The sequence below is a fragment of the Mustela erminea genome, chromosome 2, assembly GCF_009829155.1.
Source record: "Mustela erminea isolate mMusErm1 chromosome 2, mMusErm1.Pri, whole genome shotgun sequence".
NCBI lineage: Eukaryota > Metazoa > Chordata > Mammalia > Carnivora > Mustelidae > Mustela > Mustela erminea.
In genome coordinates this window covers 69,518,822-69,538,940 of record NC_045615.1, presented here as the reverse complement: position 1 = coordinate 69,538,940, position 20,119 = coordinate 69,518,822, and the positions used below count along the sequence as shown (strand labels likewise).

The 20,119-nt window shown below is 37.6% G+C and overlaps 1 protein-coding gene across 14 annotated transcripts in view; it reads right to left on the bottom strand.

The window, feature by feature from the left end:
- The window catches only part of ANK2 (ankyrin 2), a 664,974-nt gene that overhangs the window by 318,049 nt on the left and 326,806 nt on the right, over positions 1 to 20,119 (bottom strand). For 3 of the 14 annotated variants that reach the window (XM_032333217.1, XM_032333216.1, XM_032333231.1), the window contains exon 1: positions 10,734 to 10,992. The exons of 2 other annotated variants lie outside the window; for them this stretch is intronic. In XM_032333217.1, coding sequence (XP_032189108.1) covers positions 10,734 to 10,817 — 84 coding nt within the window. In that variant the 5' untranslated portion in view covers positions 10,818 to 10,992. Of the gene's footprint in view, positions 1 to 10,733; positions 11,094 to 20,119 lie in introns of those variants that run through there. 9 more of the 14 variants (XM_032333191.1, XM_032333199.1, XM_032333206.1 and 6 more) reach the window with 9 other exon arrangements.

Genomic DNA, 20,119 nt, shown 5'->3' with positions numbered 1-20,119 from the left:
ATTTATACTTCTGTTTTGAACTATATTTGAAAAAAAATCCATCAAAATAGCATTTTGGATTCACTGACTAATCAGTGAAGGCAGATTGGGCCACTGGGTTTTGAACATAAAGAAGCCTCTATTTTTTGAATTCTTGATCCTATCTTAATTGTCTAAAATGTTGCTCTATCATCATAGCACAGGGGTTTGGAGAAGGCAGGAAGGTCATTTTGACTTAAGGTAGCATCTTGGGTCCATCATTTAGTAGTTATATGGATTCAGTTTTATCCATATTCAGTTATATGGAAGTTTTTCAATCCCTCTAGACATCAATCTCCTCCTCTTTAATATGGGATACTGCCAACTCATTGAATTATTGTGCAGATAAAACTTGATAATCTACATAGAACTCTTAGTATGATGGATAGTGCAGAACACCATGATAAGCTCTCAATATATTTAATTATTGCTTCTTATTATTGAAAAATGTTCATCCTATTGTTATTATAAAATTTTCAATGAGGTAAACTATTTTTCCTAATGAGGATTTTTTCTATAGTTAAACTGTTCAGTGTACTGGAAAAAAACATAATTTATTCAAACAAGTTTGAATTAGGTTAACTTTATCACAAAGCAATAGAGAACCTCCATTTTCTTTTATTATATCACTATCGTTACTCCTCACATGGGCCTTCGAGAAAAGGTCTAGAATTCTTTTTCATATTGAGAAGAGAAGTAATTAGGGGGTAATTTTGACACATAAATCTGTGTCTATAGAATGTTCATTTTTTAAGTGTGTTCTTTTGGGGTAGTAGATTTAGGTTTGTACACATCTGGCAACATTCTCCTGGACTGTATGTATCCCCTTGATCTGTTACTCTTGAGGTTAAGAATGAAGTCTATGCTTTTGAGACTAAATGAAAATAGTTGGCTTGTGTGGAATAGCAGTGGCTAGATTAGCACTATGTCCTAACTAGCTGAGCAGTTCAAACTCATTTTAACACCTCATTTTAAACACCTCAGTACATGGACTTATTCTGAGTCTCTTATTAAGTGAGTAAGAGTTACTCAGTATGTTACTTACTGGCATTTTATTAATGCTTTAATAAAGTGGTTTTCAAAAGTATCTAAAATCAGGAAAACAAATGGGTAATTCAAAGTAAGGTTTTTCACAGTCACTGCTATAAATCAAATGACAAGGAAAGTGTTGCCAATTTCTGAGTTCTCAAAGTACAAATACAAATTTCTCAAAAAAGAATTTTACACATACACTTTATTTTGCTCCTGTCACTTGTTTTATTTTGTTCTGTACATTGTACTGGGAGAACCAAATCCCTTTGAAAGAACCTGGAGGTAAACTCTGCAATGTAAACTCTACTCTAATATCAGATTTATGTTCTCAAAATCATCAAACTATAGTACCTTGAAACACATACCAAAAACAAAAACAAAACTGATCTGCAGATAAGTCTTAGGTGTGAATGTATTTTATCCTACTGAATCCACAGATTTCCACACATGCCTTCTCAAACGGGTAGAGAAGGAGCTACGTACATAACTTAATCTTTCTCATCTTGTACCACACAGGATAACAATTATCATTAGGCTAGAACAGTAATCTTGACTTTCTGCAGAAGGTGGGAATCTCACATCCATAATGAAAGGCTTTTCTTCATGAGATTTAGAAGAATTATCACAACGCTATGTGTAACTAAGTTGCCTTAACTCTGTCACAGACATACATGATCATTACATGCTGTGTGACCCAGCAAAGCACACATGTGTGGCATATAGCCCAATCAAAGTACTAGGACAGAAGAATGATCTATAGGAATACACCATTATAATAATAATCTCTTCATGTTCAGGCAGAACAAATTCCTATAGGCTACTTATAAAGCATATTCATTGGCCATTTATATATGAGCTTATGAACAGCTTTTCTATACAAACAATAATATGTGATAGATCATACAAAGTTTAAGTAACATGAACAATTAGCAAACATATTTACTACAGTTCATACCAACAATATACACATTTCAAATTCTTACGTAGACCTAGCCTTTTGAATCTGACTGATTCAAGAGGATATTGAAATGATTTATTGTGACAGCTATATGGAAAATACAACAATCATGTCACTCTAATCTGATACAGGTCAGACTGGATGTGAATAAATTACAGCAGACATTCATACTAATTTAAGAAGCCAATAGAATGAATATGTCTACTACTTCTGATGGCATCTCCAAACCACTGAATCCAAAATGTCTGTACTTGTTTTATTTTTTTCCCCATTTTCATTTTAAAATACTGGGCTTTATCTCTATTGCCACTCCCCTGCTCCCACTCCTCACCCCAGTGCAATGATTACAAGACAATACTATAAAATAAAGGAGGCATCCTGCCATCACACCCTCTGAATTCAGGGCAAACATGTAGAACATTTGAGAAAAGGAATCTTTAGGGATAAGTATTATGTGAAAAGAGAACTGAAATCATCACACAGAAAATATTAAACTTCTCATATAAAGTTTTCATAATGCTTCTATTATTTAAAAAATTTTTGGTATTTTTTTTTCCAGTTAGAACACCCTTACGTACACTGGCTCAACTTTTACAGAGAAATAGTTATTCTTAAAATGTTGTTAATGATCTTTAATAGTATAATAAATTACTACATTACATTAAAATATGTATAAAAGGGTATCACTTACTAGTGCTCAGTAAAACATTCTACAGTGGTCCACCTTTCATCTTTAAATTCTTCAAACTTTCCAAATCAACACAGATCCTAACACTTATTTCTGTTTCCATAGTTTTATTTCTAATATACCCCCTTACTTTTTTCTTTTTAACCTAGAGTGTTCTCTGAGGTGGCAGTGGTGAAAATTGTTCTGATCTTATGGAGAGAACATCCAAGGCAGCTGGAGGTAAAATAATAGACCATGAATCACTCTAACAGCCAGTGCAGATGAACCAAGACCAAGCACAGAAACGTGTGGACAGACAGCAAGTGGAAAGGAGGGAAAAGCCATGAACTTTATGTGCAAGGATCTGAAAGTCCAATAGGACCTGGTCACCCAGAACAAACTCAAAATTATGCCAGTACACAAAGTGGGCTAAGGCAAACATAGAGCAAATGTAATAATAACCAAATCAGAAAAGCCATTTTCAGCTACCGTGTAAATGTAAAGTCTTAGGAGTTCTTAAGTAAGTATTCTAGACAATTACAATCCTAGGGTAACCACAGCAGTTTCTCTAAAGGTAAAGGCACAGGTTGATTATGTGTATAATTACAAAAAGTGTCCCTACTGAATTGAGATGCCTTATTAATCTGGAGGCTTATTTATTGGAATTTATAACTGACTAAAGAAATAATTTATAAATACAAATACATGTGGGGCAAGGCTTCATAGATAAGTGATTAAAGAAATATGTGCTATAAGAGAAGGACACAGAATAAGCCTCCCACACAAGATGGATTATAAAACGTGAGCCTAAAATTGACCAAGGCACAGAACGTAAGGACAGGTCAGGGAGAGTTCACCCACAAAATTTATGGCTCTAAACTACAACAAATATCTCAACAGTTTCCTAATATTTAGTGTGACTTGTAATTATAAGGTTGAGGTTGCCCCATTTGGGTTGCCTATCTATCCTCACTCGTCATACTTAAGCATTAGCCATAATCCAAGGCTCAAGGCAATGACTCACCCACTTGTACAGCTTAATTTTTAATAAAATCACACTGATCTCTTACCTTCTCCAGGCTCCTACAGAATTTATTTTTAGCATTGCACAATATAATACTTACAATACTTGTTAAGTATAAGTATTACATAGTACTTCTAATATTTCTGAATTGCTCATTACTTTTTTTTTTTTTTAATAGAAATGTCTCCCCAAACAGAACACAAACTCCATGAAGGTAACAATCATTGTCTTTCATCCCCGAAATGCCATAACAGCAAATCCAGTGCTCTACACCTAGCAAACCGATACAATGTTGAATGTTCAATGTTCAATGTTCATTCAACAATTGTTGAAAGAAGGGAGCTTTCTATGGTTTAGGAGGAAACACCTAAATTAAACTGAGTTAAACAAGCTGATTCTTAAAAATTGAAGCTCACTAAGCAAACGTTAGAAATCAGGTCTTTGTCTTAATGAGTACAAACACAAATTAGTGGGTAGAAGATGATAGTTGTTTGTGAGTTAACAGAAAAACGTAACTAAAAACCAGGTCTGAGAACTAAGTAGAAGCTCTCCCTCTAGATTTAGGTGTATCATTAATTAGAATATATTTTACTGTCTCCCTCTGGCTTTTAAAAATTGATGCTCCATAAAGCATTGGCAGGTATTAATGGATTTTGAAGAGGAATATTCTCTCATATGTACTTGGTCTCAAGTGTATAAAATAGTTAATTTTTTTCTATCAAAAGATGGTCTCAGGGTGCCTGGGTGCTTTGGTCGGTTAAGTGTTGACTTGATTTCCCCTCAGGTCATGATCTCAGGGTTGTGAGACGGAGCCCCGTGTCTAGCTCTACACTCAGTGGGGAGTCTGCTTGAGATTCCCTCTCTCTGTCCTTCCCTCCACCATCTCTTTTCCTCTCTTTCAAATAAATACATAAATCTTAAATGGAAAAAAAAAAAAAAAAGATGGTCTCATTTGGTAGCAATCCCAACTCGACCCTTTCAAGTAAAAGGAAATTGAGATGGTAAGTTTATTTGTTGTGATGAATCCTGCCAGTGCCCACTGAGATAAAAATAGTGGTTTTATTTCTGCTACCAACAGGAATTAGAACACAATACAAGCAGGAAAGAAACAAAGCTGTAGGCATATTTATACTTTAGTATGCTCTAAATTGGGACAAGATAGTAACAAATGCAGACTTAAAAATCTTAATCCTATTTCAATATGCATTCACTTGTCTCTTCAGAAACTTTATTGAGAAGGAAAAAGAAACCAGAAATACTTCAGGAAAGAGTATATGAGAAAATTTGTTCTTCCATATTTTCTTTAAATTTCTTTAAATGTTCTTTCATAGGACAATTATTGAAAATATCATACTAACAAAGTTTCCCAAGAATTAGAACAAAGTTGTGAAAGCAAGATCTTTTTATGCTAGCTTAATTAAATACACCTAAACCACATAAAGATACCTGTTTATTTATATTATCCCATTCATTATTGTGGATTTTCAAAGTCTAGTACATGTCTATATAGTCTGAAAGAAACATCCACACCCACGTATTATAAAATGTAATGCGACCAAAAGGAGGAGAAAGAGGAGTCCTGATTGGAAGAATATTACAAACAGCCAGGAAAGAAATCACCCTTATGCATTATTCCCCGATCCGAGTCAGCATTTTAGAGAATGTATTCAATGGGTAAAAGACAGGAAGTAACACTGAAGGTGGAATCCGGAGGATATCTTAGCAGATGATGAAACTGTAGGTACCTTAGAAGCTTTGCAGGAGACACAGAGGTATATCTTAGCACCTGGTTTCCATGGGAGAAATGGTTCAAAATATGTCATTTGCTGAAAAGTAGGAAAAATGCCTATCATTTCTCCAGTGCCATCCCCACATAAAATCTGAGTCTCCAATTCCTCATCTACAAAACTGGGGTAAAAATACTCACTGAGAATTATTTCAAAGATCAAATGAGATGGTGGATGTGAAATAATTCTATGTCCCAGATGTAGAATAGAATAGGAAGAAAAGTGCTTTCTATTCTCATGTCCTTGTCATTGTTGTCTACACTTCAAAGAAATAAATCTAAGAGCCATGTAATAACCTAACACATCTCACTGAAATTAGAGATTCTTCCTTCTAAAATAACTCCACTTCACGCCCGCTGACCACGTTCTAAAGCAATGGTTCTAACCTCCAGTGTACATTAAATCAAGGAGCTGGAAGTCTGTTCAAATCACCAAAAGTGATTGAGCCAGTCTGAAGTGGGTCCTGAGAATTCTCTTCTTTTAGAAGGCAACCCAGGTAATTCTGGTAGCTGTGGGCAGCAGACAACACTTTACTAGTATCTAAAAAAGATACTTGGCAATGAATATCTTAGCTATGACTTACATATGAAATTATCAGTGGAAAATCAGTATCATAAAGGTAGGTAGAAAGAGCTAGAAACAAAAACATGGAAAGAAAACCACAGAATACCAGGTTGTAAGGGATTTTTCTTTCCAGTAAAAAAATCTCCATCATCTCTGACAGATGGTCATTCTAAATACCTTCAGTGATGGGGAATTGCTGTCTTCAGGCAACATATGCTATTTTGGGTTATAAACTCATGTTCTTAAAAAAAAAAAGGTAAATCATAAGTTATTTGGGAAAATTGAAGAAATGGGGCTATTTTTCAGGATGAATTATACATGAAAGCCTTTCTAGCCTTGATTGAACAAGGTAAGGCACCAGCTAAAGTCAAAACTAATCTGACTGCAAGAACATTTGAACACCCAAATGCTGGATCTGCTACCTGATTCCACTAAAAAAGCCATGCATTCTGTGTCTGCTGTAAAAATAAACTTTTTTTTTCTATGTCTCTCATTCACATTTCAATGGTGCAACATTTCAATCATACATCTGGTATCACTTTCATCTCCCTATTTAGGTAGTGGCAAGTAAACAGCAATAAAAAGATATATAACCAAAAAATGTTGCAATGCTTATGACTATTCTAAAATAACAGCCCAGAACAAAACATCTCAAGTGAATATAAAATATGCTACAAAGCCATTTTACTGCATTATTCTATTCAAAACAATAGTATTTATATTTGAATCTTTATATAGGTGTTCCAACAAATGAGTGAATTGTTATTAAGCCATTTAGTTGTTTACTCGTTTAAAATAATTCACAAGGCTTAGTGGTTTCAGATGGCTCTGTCACGTGTGATTGATGCTGGGGCATTTCCATTTTCATTTATGTAAATTATCAAAGGCTCCTACAGCTTCTTCTGGTACAAATCCACTGCCTTGTCACTGATGCAAAATTGGAAAGTGTGGGGTACTGCACTCTAATACGGTCTTGAATTATTTTAACCTAATCTACCAAAATATCTTCTGGAATAAGAAATTTTTGCCACATTGTCCAGGGTTTAGACTAGGCTAAAACCTCTCATCCAGAGACCCTATAGGTCTCAGCGCTTCCTTTTAGTCCAGGATTCCAGCTAAGAATTAGAGTAGTTCCCATTTCCTCTTTTCCATAGAACAGCCGCTAGAACATCTACACCAACTCTGTACCTGGGGCAATATTCGTTTGTGTGAAATCACTGGGCCTGAAGGATACTATCTGCTGAAGTAGCAGATGAAAAAGATTTCTCTGAATACTTTAGCAACAAGAATATCTGATTTATTTTCCTTGAACACTAAAGAGCATCCAGCAACAAATAAATCTCTCTCCCTCTCCAAAAGTATCTTTGTGTTCAAGCTTGAGAAAAAGAAAAGCAGCATCCAGCAGCTAACCTGATACTATCCCATTGGCCTTTGTGTTCTTCTACTGAACACAAACAATGTCACAGAAGCATCATTTTCAGACAAGGCCATGCTGTGACTGGAATGGGGCAGGTCAGAAATGGCACCACCCCCTTATCATGCCTGAACACAGACAAAATATGAACACTGTCCAAGCCACAAAATACCAACGTGCCCCTCTCCTGCTAAATGAGAGATTGCTAATGTTTTTTCTTTTTCTTTTTTTTTTTTAAACCAGCTACAGCCCAAACCCAGAGTTAGAGACCTTTCTAACTCAGTTCCTCATGATGTGCATCCTCCCTCAACGCAATGAGTTGTAACCCAACACACATTCAACCACAGGTGTGTTCCTGGTGGTCTCTGTGTGGAGGGCATTGACAAGCTCAATTACTGAAACCAGAATAGAAATTTTTAAGAAAAGCTAGAATAATTTCCATCTTCAAGGTACTCACTAAAATCCTAATAGAAAATAAATTCCTTGAGCTTGTTTTCTCACATTGTGGGTTTTGTGGTAAAAGACCCTTTAGTTCTCTCCCTCAGAGGAATTACTTTAGTGAGATGTAGAATAAACAAGTGCATTATGGCTCATCTGTTAAATATTTACTAGAGAAAGAGGCATGTTTTCAAGGCATATGATTCATCATGTTAGATCAACACCCAAGCCACAGTAAACCCGGTGGTCCACAGTCCTGGGTGCTTATACAGGATCCTACGATGGATTCAATGTGAACCAGTAGTAGGAAAACAGACAATTAAAGTGATATGGCACTGGCTTTGCTCAAATTCTTGCTTTTTTCAGATTTTTTCCTTATTAGAGATGCTTATCTCTTGATTATTATTCCCTCATCAAAGCATATTTAATGGTCTAGTTTATAAATATGAAAATTCAAGATGCCTGCTGTGAAAAAAAGATGTGAAGCAGTAATCTAAAGACCTGAGTATGTTTATGTAAGTCTCAAATAATTTGTATGAGATAAAAAGTTTCCAATTATAGTATATAACTTTTGACCTTTTGAAAAATGACTACTAGCCTTTGCAAAGTATGAATATTATATTCTGCCTCTCTTAAAAATATAAACAGACTTTCCTTCTCTAGGGCTTATTCCAATAAATAATTTCCATTCAAGAAACAGTAACAACACCTACAAGTCATTGCCATGAACTGTATATTAAATACTGCTCAAGGAATTTGATGTACATTATTTCTAATCCTCACAAAATACCAAAAGATATGTAGAATAATTCACATTTTATAGATTAGGACCTACATCGAAGAAATTAAATGATATGCTCCAAACACACTATATAAAAGGATAGAGCTCAGATTCAAACCCACTTATATCTGACTTGACAAACTGAAGGATGTTTACTTGGGTGTGCATGTGTGTGTGTATGGTGTGTATGCTTTCTTATTAGGTGAAATTACTTTTAATCCTCAATATTCACTGTGCTTTAATAGTTCATTTAATATACGTCTCTGAATGTGTGTAAAAATTCATACACATATTCAAAACTTGCTACTAATTCCTATCCTTTCAACTGCAAGTTTGAAAAGAATTTATTCCTAAATAAATATATTTGAGAAAATATACTGAATACATATTAAAGTTATCACCTATAATGATTTCATTAGCTCTACCCCCTCAAATATTTTAAGATGGCTTTTGCCGTGTGAATTTAGGATCAACACTTAAAATCTCCATGATACAGACTCCCCACCCCTTTCGTAGTTCTGAGTATAATGTTTCCAATGCAGCACAGTGACTTCAGAGAGAAATTGCAGAGGAATTTGAAATGAGAGTGTGAATTCAAGCAAAAACTCCTTCTTTCTTTTTCCCTACCTCTTGCTCTCTTTTTCTTTTCTATGTGTTTTTTTTCCCTTTTTAAAATGTTGATCAATTAGCTAATGCTCTACAAAAAATGCCATTGAGGGCTAGAGGATCCAGAATCGTCAGGTACAAAAGGACATTCCCCCAACGTTCCTGTCTGCCCCGAATTATCCTTTGCCTTTATCAGACTGCATCACACAATCCTTATGCTATTCTTTTAAAAATTTTATACGGGGATATGCTTATTTTTATCAAATTACAAGGCACCATAGAAAGACACTAATCTCTTGTTTACTAATACCATGATCTTTTAATTATCAGAGGTGTAATGATTTCCAATTTCTTAGATCACGAGACATGTAGGTACCAGAGATCTAAAATTTCAAAGTGCAGTGCAATTTTAAAATGCATTGCATTTCATCAAAATGAAAAATGTTCATTTGTCCATGATAATGTTTTTAACGTGCTCATTCAAGAGGCAAAGCGTCTAACGTTGGAATGCATTTACATTATGATCATTTTAGATTCTGCCCATCTTATTACCTCAAGAAATAAATGGATTTTAGGGGAATTTATTTTTTAAAGACATCTCTGTCCGAGGTGGGGCTCATATTGCTCGGTGAGGCTGCAACAGTTTACCAGAAGGAGTCAGGCCATAAAGAAAGAAGTGCTGGCATTGGGTGGGGCTGAATAGTTTGCATCTTTTCCCACTGTTTCTCACTGGTATCGTTTCCACGAAAATCAAGGGTGTGGGAATGTGTGCCAGGCTAAGAAATCCTACAGACTGCTTTGTGTACCCAACACCCCCAGCCCATAATATCTTTATCTTGGCCGTTTATCTTAATCAATGAAAGAGCTATCACACTATCATGTCTGGGAAAACCGTAGAGGAGCTAAACACACCAAAGAAATATCACACTGAGGATCATATTTCTCCTGTCACAACAGTCTCTTCTCCTTAGAAAGAACACACTCAGCACGGAACCAAAAGGCATTTGCTGTCTGGCCATCTGAAGATCATCCCCGAGCACACATCTGGCCAAAAATCTTCCTTTTGCTTCACAACCCACCTTGCTTAACATTTGCTTTTAAACTCACTCATTCTAAAAAATAAAATGACTCTTTCTGTATATAGCCAGTGAACACCAGAAGCATCCAACAGTGGCCACAAGCCTCAATAATACACATGAAGAACACACCTTATCTCTGTTCACTTCACCATGCTCTAGTCAATGTATCCATTACGAACCCTGGTTCCTTTCCTGTTCTCAGAAAGCAGCAGTCTGCACCTGCCTCTTTAAAAAGCAATGTTTGGCACTGCTATAGTCTATAGTTACTCATAATGCTCCACGGTTTCTGTAATCTCATTGACATTACACACTAACACATACACACACACATCTCTCTACAGACATTCCTAATTCCGGCCATTTACCTTTTTGGGTTTTTTTCTTCTCTGACTACCGCCGTTGAACTTCTCTCCACTGTCGCTTTTCTGAGCTGCATCTTCGTTCATCATTTTGAACAGTTTGGAAAGAAAATAGCTCTGCCATTAAACCCTGCTGCTTGCACAGACCACTAGCGAGTATGCACTTACTGGAGGAAAGCAGGAGGAGGAGGAGGGGTGGGGAAGGGGCGCGCGCTGGGAGGGTAAGGACGGTGACGTTGCCATGGCAGCAGCTGCCACAACTGTTTATCTAACTGCATTGTTAAATCTGATTCAACCAATTACCATCAGGGACCCGGACCGGCTACAATGAAGAAAGCCTTGAAAAAACAATGCCAGGGACTCGAGTGATATGGGGACTCTGCTAGTTGGTTCCTGACACACCTTCAATTCGATCTGCTCTCAACCCACACACAAAACCTGCACTTAATTTTCTTCCTACAGGTACTTCAACACGGAACAGACACAATGCATGATGAGAAAACTCTAACAGTCTCAAATGTGTCTCTGAACCTGAAGAGATACATTTCAGCCAGTGAAGAGGCTACTCAAGGAAAAGGATTAAATGTTAATATCCTAAAGTGCAGGTAAGAAAGTTACAGTTTTGTGATATTATTCACTTGATTCCAAATGATACTCTTCTAAAATTCGGCTCAAGGATGACTTTTGTCATGAAGCTTTGAGAAGCTGATCCCCATCAACCAACTAACACAGACCACTCCCTCCTCTGGGCCGCCTCCTTCCACTGTACCCTTCGGACAAGCACCTGCGACACATCTCCTAACTCCACGTTCCCATCAGGAGCTTCTTCAAGCCAGGGATAGTGAATGTGAGTGTGAGTGTGTGTGTGTGTGTGTGCGTGTGCACGCGCTTGGGTGCACATGCTTGGGTTGGAAGGAGATCATTAAATTTCCCAGAACCAAGCATGATGCATAATATATTTAAGGCAGTTAATTAAGGTTTGTCAAATACATATGTAATATGTGGGGGTAACACAAATACAAGAAATTCAAGCAGTTAAAACACTGTATAACTAATCTTAACCTAATTCTCCTTATTAACTGATAAATAAAACACAATCCCTGCTTTCAAGGAGCTCATATATAAAGTTCCAGAATTATTCTTGATAAGAAAAGAAAACAGAGCTGGTTTTTATCACAGGAAACCCAATTTTGTCTTCTGGATCAAGGTGCCATATTTGTATATTTGTACTTATTAAATTGTGGATGCAACCAGAGCCCAGCATATTTTGTACAAATACACATGCACACACTAAACACTCATCCCAATTCCTAGAAAACAAACTCACTGTATAATACACAGAATACTTATATGTAAAAATAAAGTAAGGATCAACCTAATGAGATAAAGCATATAAATACACTTTGAAAATGGAAGGTGCCTATGTAAATGTGTTATTGCGTTGTTGATCCTACCATTATTATTACAAATATACGTAATCTTCAACCTAGAAAAATCAACCTGAAAAATGTTTCTTACATGGAAATGGCTACCAAAATTAAGAAGTCAGCTTTCCAATAAGCATGAGAAGACAAATTACCTTCTCTCCCCACTGCTTTGGGACTGTCCTTCCTCTCTGTTTCAGTACCCCCCCAAAGACCTTTGCACACCCTCATCTAGAGTCAACCGAGTCTTTCTGCCCCTTCCTCTCTCTATCCTCCTTCTGCTTGACCAGACACACCCCACCAGTGACACCTTGGATCCCCCAGCCAGGAAAGGGGCAATGGGCCTCTTTTTTCTGAAACAAAACCCAAGAGGAACCTCTAGAGAAGCCTCTGAAAGCCCAACTCCCACTGTTGTCAGAGCCCGCACAGAAATCCCCCACCGTATCCTCCCAATCCGCTGCTTTCCCCTCAGCCATCCCACTTATTCCTTCACCCATCCCCATGGTGCCCCACTTACTTGACCTTGCTTAGGAGCACCCTCAGCCTGGAAATTGGGTTCATTTACTCAATAAGCATCTGTCAAATGTTTACCATGTACCAGGAACTAAGCATTAGGGATAGACTGTCCTAACCACTGGGGATAGGAAGGTCAACAAAACTGGCAACATATCTGCAATTGTGGTGCATCATTGCAATGTAAATTGCAAAGAAGTGTACTTCACATTTCAATGCTTTATGAATGAGTAACATCTGATTATGTTCAGACAGCCTCTCATAACAGTGTCTTCTCTATAAACACCCAAATACATAGTACATAGCTTTAAATAGTCAGATTGAGGCCTCCAATTTTTAAAAATTTTTTTTTATATTTTTATTAACAAATAATGTATTATCAGCCCCAGGGGTAAAGGTCTGTGACTCGCCAGGTTTACACACTTCACAGCACTCACTATAGCACATACCTTCCCCAATGTCCATAACCCAGCCACCCTATCCCTAACCCCCTCCCCTTGGCAACCCTCAGTTTTTTTTGTGAGATTAAAAGTCTCGTATGGTTTTTCTCCCTCCCGATCCCATCTTGTTTCATTTATTCTTTTCCTACCCCCATACCCCCCATGTTGCATCTCCCCTTCCTCATATCAGGGAGATCATATGATAGTTGTCTTTCTCCGATTGACTTATTTCGCTAAGCATAATACCCTCTAGTTCCATCCACGTCGTCGCAAATCAGGCCTCCAATTTTAATAATGAGCTATTAACTTCTGGGTGTTTGGTGTTGTTCTGAAATATCACTTAAGCTTTTATATAATATATTTCCATTACAGAGTGAAAGTACTGCACAAACACTGTACCATATAGCATACCATAGATGTCAATATCTATATTGAAAGTGTAAAGTGAAATCTCACTACATAGATAAATAAAACAGCTTCTAGTAGTGCCATGTTCATTACAGCAGTAGAAAGTAAATATCCTACATACGAAGAATGTCAATAAGATGTTATGGTGTTGTAGATGTTTCAGTTCCACTTTTGAGACTTCTGATCAATTTTTTTGGTGCCTCGCTGTTCGATACTAACTTTGTATTCTCATAGGGCATGTGTTTGACTGGATTCTAAACTCCTTGAAGGCAGGATTTTTTAAAAGATTTATTTATTAATGATTTTTTTACTTATGATTATATGATTTAATTATGATTGTTAATTTAAGATTATTTATTTATAAGATTTATTTAAGATTTATTTATTTATTGAGAGAGAGAAGAGTACGAGTGGAGGGAGGGGCCGAGGGAAAGAGAGAGAATCTTCAGCAGATTCCCAGCTGAGCACAGAGCCTGACTTGAGGCTCGATATCATGACACTGAGATCAGGACCTGAGCTGAAACTGAGAGTCAGTCCTTCACCCAACAGAACCACCCACACGCCCTGTGTTGAGGGCAGGATTAATGCCTATTTTTACATTCCACATGGAGCCTAAGTCACTGCATGACCCATATAATAATAGGGGTCCAAGAACTTTGAATGCAATAAAGAAACATTTTCAATATTTACCACCCAGTTTATATTTATGGTTAAATTTCCAATGGGTAAATTCTTTATTTCTTAGATTTTCTTTTTATGTATTTCCTGATATCTAGGAGCTAATGCATAATAAGATTTTTTAAAGATATTTGAGAAATTGGAGTTGCTGCTGCTAAGATAGCAATGATGATAACACCTTACATTGGTAAAGCATTTTATAATTCATATAATTTTCAGTTCCTAGGATAGAAGCCCCATGAAGCCTGAGAACTTTGTTCTCACTGAAGCATGTCAAGCACTTACAGCAATACTGGCATGTGACACACCCTCAAATATTAAGTGACTTCAATGGGATTCTCACCACCACACAGGGAAAGGGTTAATATCAATCACAGTACAGGTGAAAACACTGAGGGAGGAAGTGGTTTTGGTGACTTTCCCAAGATAACAAAATTAATAAAATACAGAGCTAAAAGGAAAAATCACAGCGCTAAAGTTCTGATTCTAAGGCCACTGTTCTTTTATTAAATCATGGCTGATTTAACAAAGTGCACACTTAATCAAGTGTGGTAAGATGAGCAAAGACTAAGATGGAAAATGCCAAGAGCAGAAACCACAGTTAGATGACAGTGGCCTAAGTAGAAAAAGGAAATCTTTATTGATTTTAGGCTAAGCATATTTTATAGGCACAGAGTTTTAGACGTGACTGTATATTAATTTTAATATGCCTACTCTATTTTGTTGAACCACCAGAGTTAAAAGTATTACAAAATGTGACGCATCCTACTTCAAAAAAACTTGTAACACTATTTGAGTGGGGGAAAGTCCCCTGAAGTATAAGCAATTATGTCTTAAACGTAGGTTAACTTCCAAAAGTTCCTTGGTCAGTCAGAGTTGTCAGGTGTTAAAAATACAATTTTTTTTTTTTACAGAAACAAAGTTATAAATAAAGGCTTGGTTCTCTAAGACCATCAAAAAAAGTCTTCAAGGGATGCCTGAGTGGCTCAGTCAGTAAAGCATCTGTCTTTAGCTCAGGTCATGATCACACAGTCCTATGATGGAGCCCGACATCAGGCTCCTGGCTCAGTGGAGAGTCTGCTTCTCCCTCTGCCTGCTCCTCCCTCTCTCTCTGACAAATAAATAAATAAAATCTTTATTTGAAAAAAAGCCTTCAAAAGGCTTTCCTATTCACTATTACTTGTGGTAGAGAATCTTAACAACAAGACAGAGAGAGATTGAATAGTGGTTTATCAATTTCTCTTTTCCCTTAGGCCACTGTCATAGTTGAATTGTGTCCTGCAAACCACATACCCCCACAACAAAAACTATGAACACGTGATTAAGTCTTAACTCTCAGTACCTGTGTATGTAACCTTACATGGGATTAGAGTCTCTGTAGATGTAGTCATGTTAAGATGAGGTTGTAATGGATTAGAGTGGCCTTATTCCAAGGACTGACACCCTCATAGAAAGAGAGAAGACAGAGAGACACAGAGGGAAGACAGCCATGTGAAGACCTGGGAAGAAATTGGAGAAATGTAGCTGCAAGCCAATGACGACACACTGCCAGCTAGCCACCAGAAAGAAGCTAGGAGGAGGTAAGGAAAGATTCTTCTCTAAAGCCTTCAGAAGCAGTCTGGCCCTGATGACACCTTGATTTTAGACTTCTACCCTCCACAACTATGTGAATAAAGTTTTGTGATTTTTAAGCCACCCAATACTTTGTTTTAACGACCCTAGGAGAGTATAACCATATTTTCTGGCTACCTTTGCCACTGGGTGCAGCCATGTAACTTAGTTCAAGCCTGCAGACAAGATGGAAGTGTTTGCCACTTTCCGGTCTAGCTAAGACAACCCTCCCATGAGCGATCTCTCTTTACCCATCTAGTGGCTAAATACAGAGGAATACATAATCTAGAAGGTGGAAGAGCAACAGGTAGGAAAACAGCCTGATTCCCTGAGTCACTGTGTGGAGCAGAGTTTCACTTCTTCTTATTCCCTCCTCACTGACCCTCAGTAGACCTGAGTAACTTTTTCTCATAAGTATTTCATCACTGAGATTATGGTGTTGTTTGTTACAACAGTTAGCCTATGGTACCTAACCAGATCTACTTATGTTTTCCAGGGATTCTGGAGCTACACTCCTATTTTTGGTCGCCTGTTGTGTGAATGATACTCTCAGTGCATCAAACCCTTTAGCCATGGGAAATGGATCCAATGTCCAGAAGCAAAGGAGCTACTCTGACGAAAAAAGAATCATAAGTAATTAGAGGGGAATCAAAAGAGATGAAAAGAAAAACATTATTGATTAGGGGTGGATATGAGAAAGGGGATACCTGATGGGTCCCAGGGGATCACAATCTCAAAGCAGCTTTGGTCCACTCTCCTTTTTCTCCTATCTCTCTTCCTGAATAAACTCTTTGTTTCTTTTCCTGTTTCCAAATGTCGTTGCTTCTGATCCACTGAGGATGAAAACATAGAATGCTTGTCCATTTTACCAGCAAGCACAAAGCTTCTTGAGGTTCTCTAAAGATTCTTCTTTTTCTTTCCTTTTTTAGTACTTTTGTTATCAATGGGGAAGAATAGGAAGGAAAGGATAGAAAACAAAGGACAAACATAGTTTCTCAAAGTTCACCATAAAAAGTCCTAGTATGTGTTGGGCTGTAGATACTGTTGGGCTCAGATCCACTTCTGAATGTCAGGGCTGCTGTCTTCTGGTGATTCTCCTGAATTGCCAGGTGTTCTGCACAGGTCGTATTCAATATGGTCTCTCTTCCACAGGAAACCTGGGTGGACCCTAATAGTTAGACCTCCTTGGAAGCTGAAGTCAGGCTTACAGGCCAGGCAGGAGACCTTCTCATTTTCCCTTCCCAGCTCTTTGCAGTTCCACCACCAGCAGCAGCAGGAAGGACTTCCTCTCCTTCCTTGTGATCCACTTCTTCTTCTCATCTATGACTTCCCCTTCCATTGTTCATTTATTCCTTTAGTCATGCAACAGATATTTTATTGGGTGACTGACACCTATATTTTAGGCCTCATGCTTAATGTTGGGGCATTAGCATAAATTAGATAATCTTTGCATTTAAAGAGCTTACAGTCTAAAAGTGGGACAATCATTGAACTAGAAGTGCAGGGACTCTCTTTATAGAGGAGAGTAAGTGCATGATGGAAGTATAAAACAGGGATCTCCAACCTTCTGAAAGAACAGGACACGCTTCTGAGAGGAAGTGATTCAAATACTGAGAGGACTTAAAAGACGAGTAGGAATTATCGAAGTAGAAAAGAAGGTGTAATGTGGGTTTGGAAAGAATGGGAAGAACATGGCATTGGCAGAACTGAGAAAGGCCCATGTGGTTGTACAGTAATCAGAAGGCAGACCTGCAGTAGTGACTCCATCCTATGCCTTAAAGTATCACCAAGTGTGCCTCTCCATACACCGACTCTTGCTCCAGGTAAGTATCCATGTGTGACATCTAATCATTACTATACAATGTATGAACCATGTAGCAAGATGGCCCTGTTAGCTCAGGGATGTTAAAACCAGGTAATATAGCCAGAAAAAGCAGATTTGGCGACCATATAACATATTCTCTCTAGAGTTTCAGGGAATGTGTTTAGAGATAGAAAACCAATCCTTGCTCTGGAGATGAAAAATGCCATGACCACAAAACTGAGCATATCCCCCATGAAGAACTAGGAACACTTAAGAAGCCATACCTGGCAACTTCCTTCAGCCTGATGTCACCAAGTCCCTTGGTAAAAGTATATACTCATTGTGCTTATTCCAATAAATTTATAACACAACAAAGTATTCATATTCACAAAACCACCACTTTAGTCTTCCGTGGGACAACTCCAAGCTGCTGCAAAGTAAAAGGTGAGGCTGGCATGCAAAGTAGCAGAGGTTTACGGAGGGATCACAGAGCAGAGAGTCTAGTAAGCCATGTTAAGGGCTTGGGATTCAGACTGAAAAGCCACATGAAGCCATCTCCCATGGTTTAAGGAGAGGAGCAAAATCATAAGCTTTTGTGGTTTTGTTTCTGTTTTAAAGAGTATTCTTTGTAAGGAACTATTGTGTGGGAGCCAAACAGAGAATGGATGTGAAGGCCTGTGTTTCAAAGGCTCTATCGGCAGTCTGGGAGGAAAAAGAGATGGTGGCAGAGTGGACAGACACACTAGTCTGTCACCATTAATGGTGTTTCATTCATAAGCCCAAGGAGAAAGTAAGAAGCAAGAAGACAGCTGTAGAGAGGCCTCCTGCCTAAACAGCAAGGGAAAGAGACTTCATCTTCATCAAAATCTTAGACTGGGAAGAAGCCTCGAAGAAAATTTTTTGAAACCCATTTCATTTAACAAATCAGAGAACAAAATTCGGAAAGATTAGAGATTGCTCCCGAGGCTCTAGAACTAGTTAGTAGCATAGGGAGGACCACGATCATGCCACCTCACTGAGCAACCTTTACATGTGAGTAGATTTTAAAAGCCCAAGTCAAATCTTACCTGCTATTATTTGAAATTAAGGAACCATCAGCTCCTGCATAAGGTATAACAACAGACCAGGGAAAAATAGTCCACTCCCTCAAGGAATGATTAGGAAAAAGGACCCATGTTTCTCATGTAAATATGGTATGTATCCTGACCTGGGTTGTATGGAGTTCAACAAATGTGTCATTGAGACAGATCTTAAAGCAGCAACAACAATCAATTAGGAACCTGCTTCTTTCACTCTATGCCAGTCTTATATAACGTTTGCCAAAGAGATATTTGGTTGCAAAAGGTACCATGTCCAACCTAGAAAAGAGAGCTTTTGGAACCCATGACATACAATTTTAGCACCTCAATCCACCTGAGGCAGAAGATCATTAAAATTAGCATAGTGATTAATTATAATCTCACTTTACATAAACATTAGCAACAATATTTTAGATCAAATGTAGTATGCCACAGGAGAATAACAAAATGTGGGTGAGCTCACTATGTACATGTTCCTGTCTAGGTCAGTTTTTTAGGACGTGCTGTTACCTGCTTGCTCTACTACAGGGTAGCTCTGCTCAGTCTCCAGTGATATTAGTTCTTGAAAATAGCTATTATAATTGGGTTTCCCTGTAGATGCAAATGAATGGCACATTGGGGTAGGTTGTGTCCTTGACAGATATATTTTTTCTAGTGCAATTTAACTTTATTACTGTAAACATTTTAAATCTTAAACCAGCTTAGATATAAGTTATGACAAGTTTTTTTTTTTTTAGTATGAGTCCGTTGATAAATTCTGAACACAAAAATTATCTAGAGACTTCATATTTAAGTTTTACATAAATATAAATCAGATTTTAAAAGCAGTATAACTGTGGTGGTAATGGGAGTGACAAAAACACAAAGATCATGATGTAGAAGGTAACCTAGAGACCATGACATCTAGCTCCTCATTTTCAACAAGTAAGAAAATGGAGCCCAACTAGGTTATGTTATTTACCCAAGGCGGTACCTACACTTAGCAACACTTTGAATAAAATTCCAAGTTTCCTCATTCCTAAACCAGTGTAGATGTCTTCTAGTGGAGGTCTCAACACCAAAATGAGCTTTATGAAGCCCTCCTTCCCCAGCAAACACTCAGGCCCACTGATTGCCCAGTTGTTCTCAGAATGGGGGAAAAAAATTATACAACCCATTATACACCAGGCAATTAGAAATTTCTCAGGCATTAGAAGCAGAGAGGTGAGTAAGACAAAATAACCTTTTTTTTTTAGTGTTGCACAATATCCCAAGTTAAGGTAAAGGTTTGCTATAAACCTGAATTACAGTAGGAAGAGGCAAAGGAGGACTAATTGGTAGATGAGCTTGTTTTCTCACAATGTTACCGTTTGCCAAAGAATCTCAAGAATGAGAGAAAAGCGGGGCACCTGGGTGGCTCAGTGGGTTAAAGACTCTGCCTTCAGCTCAGGTCATG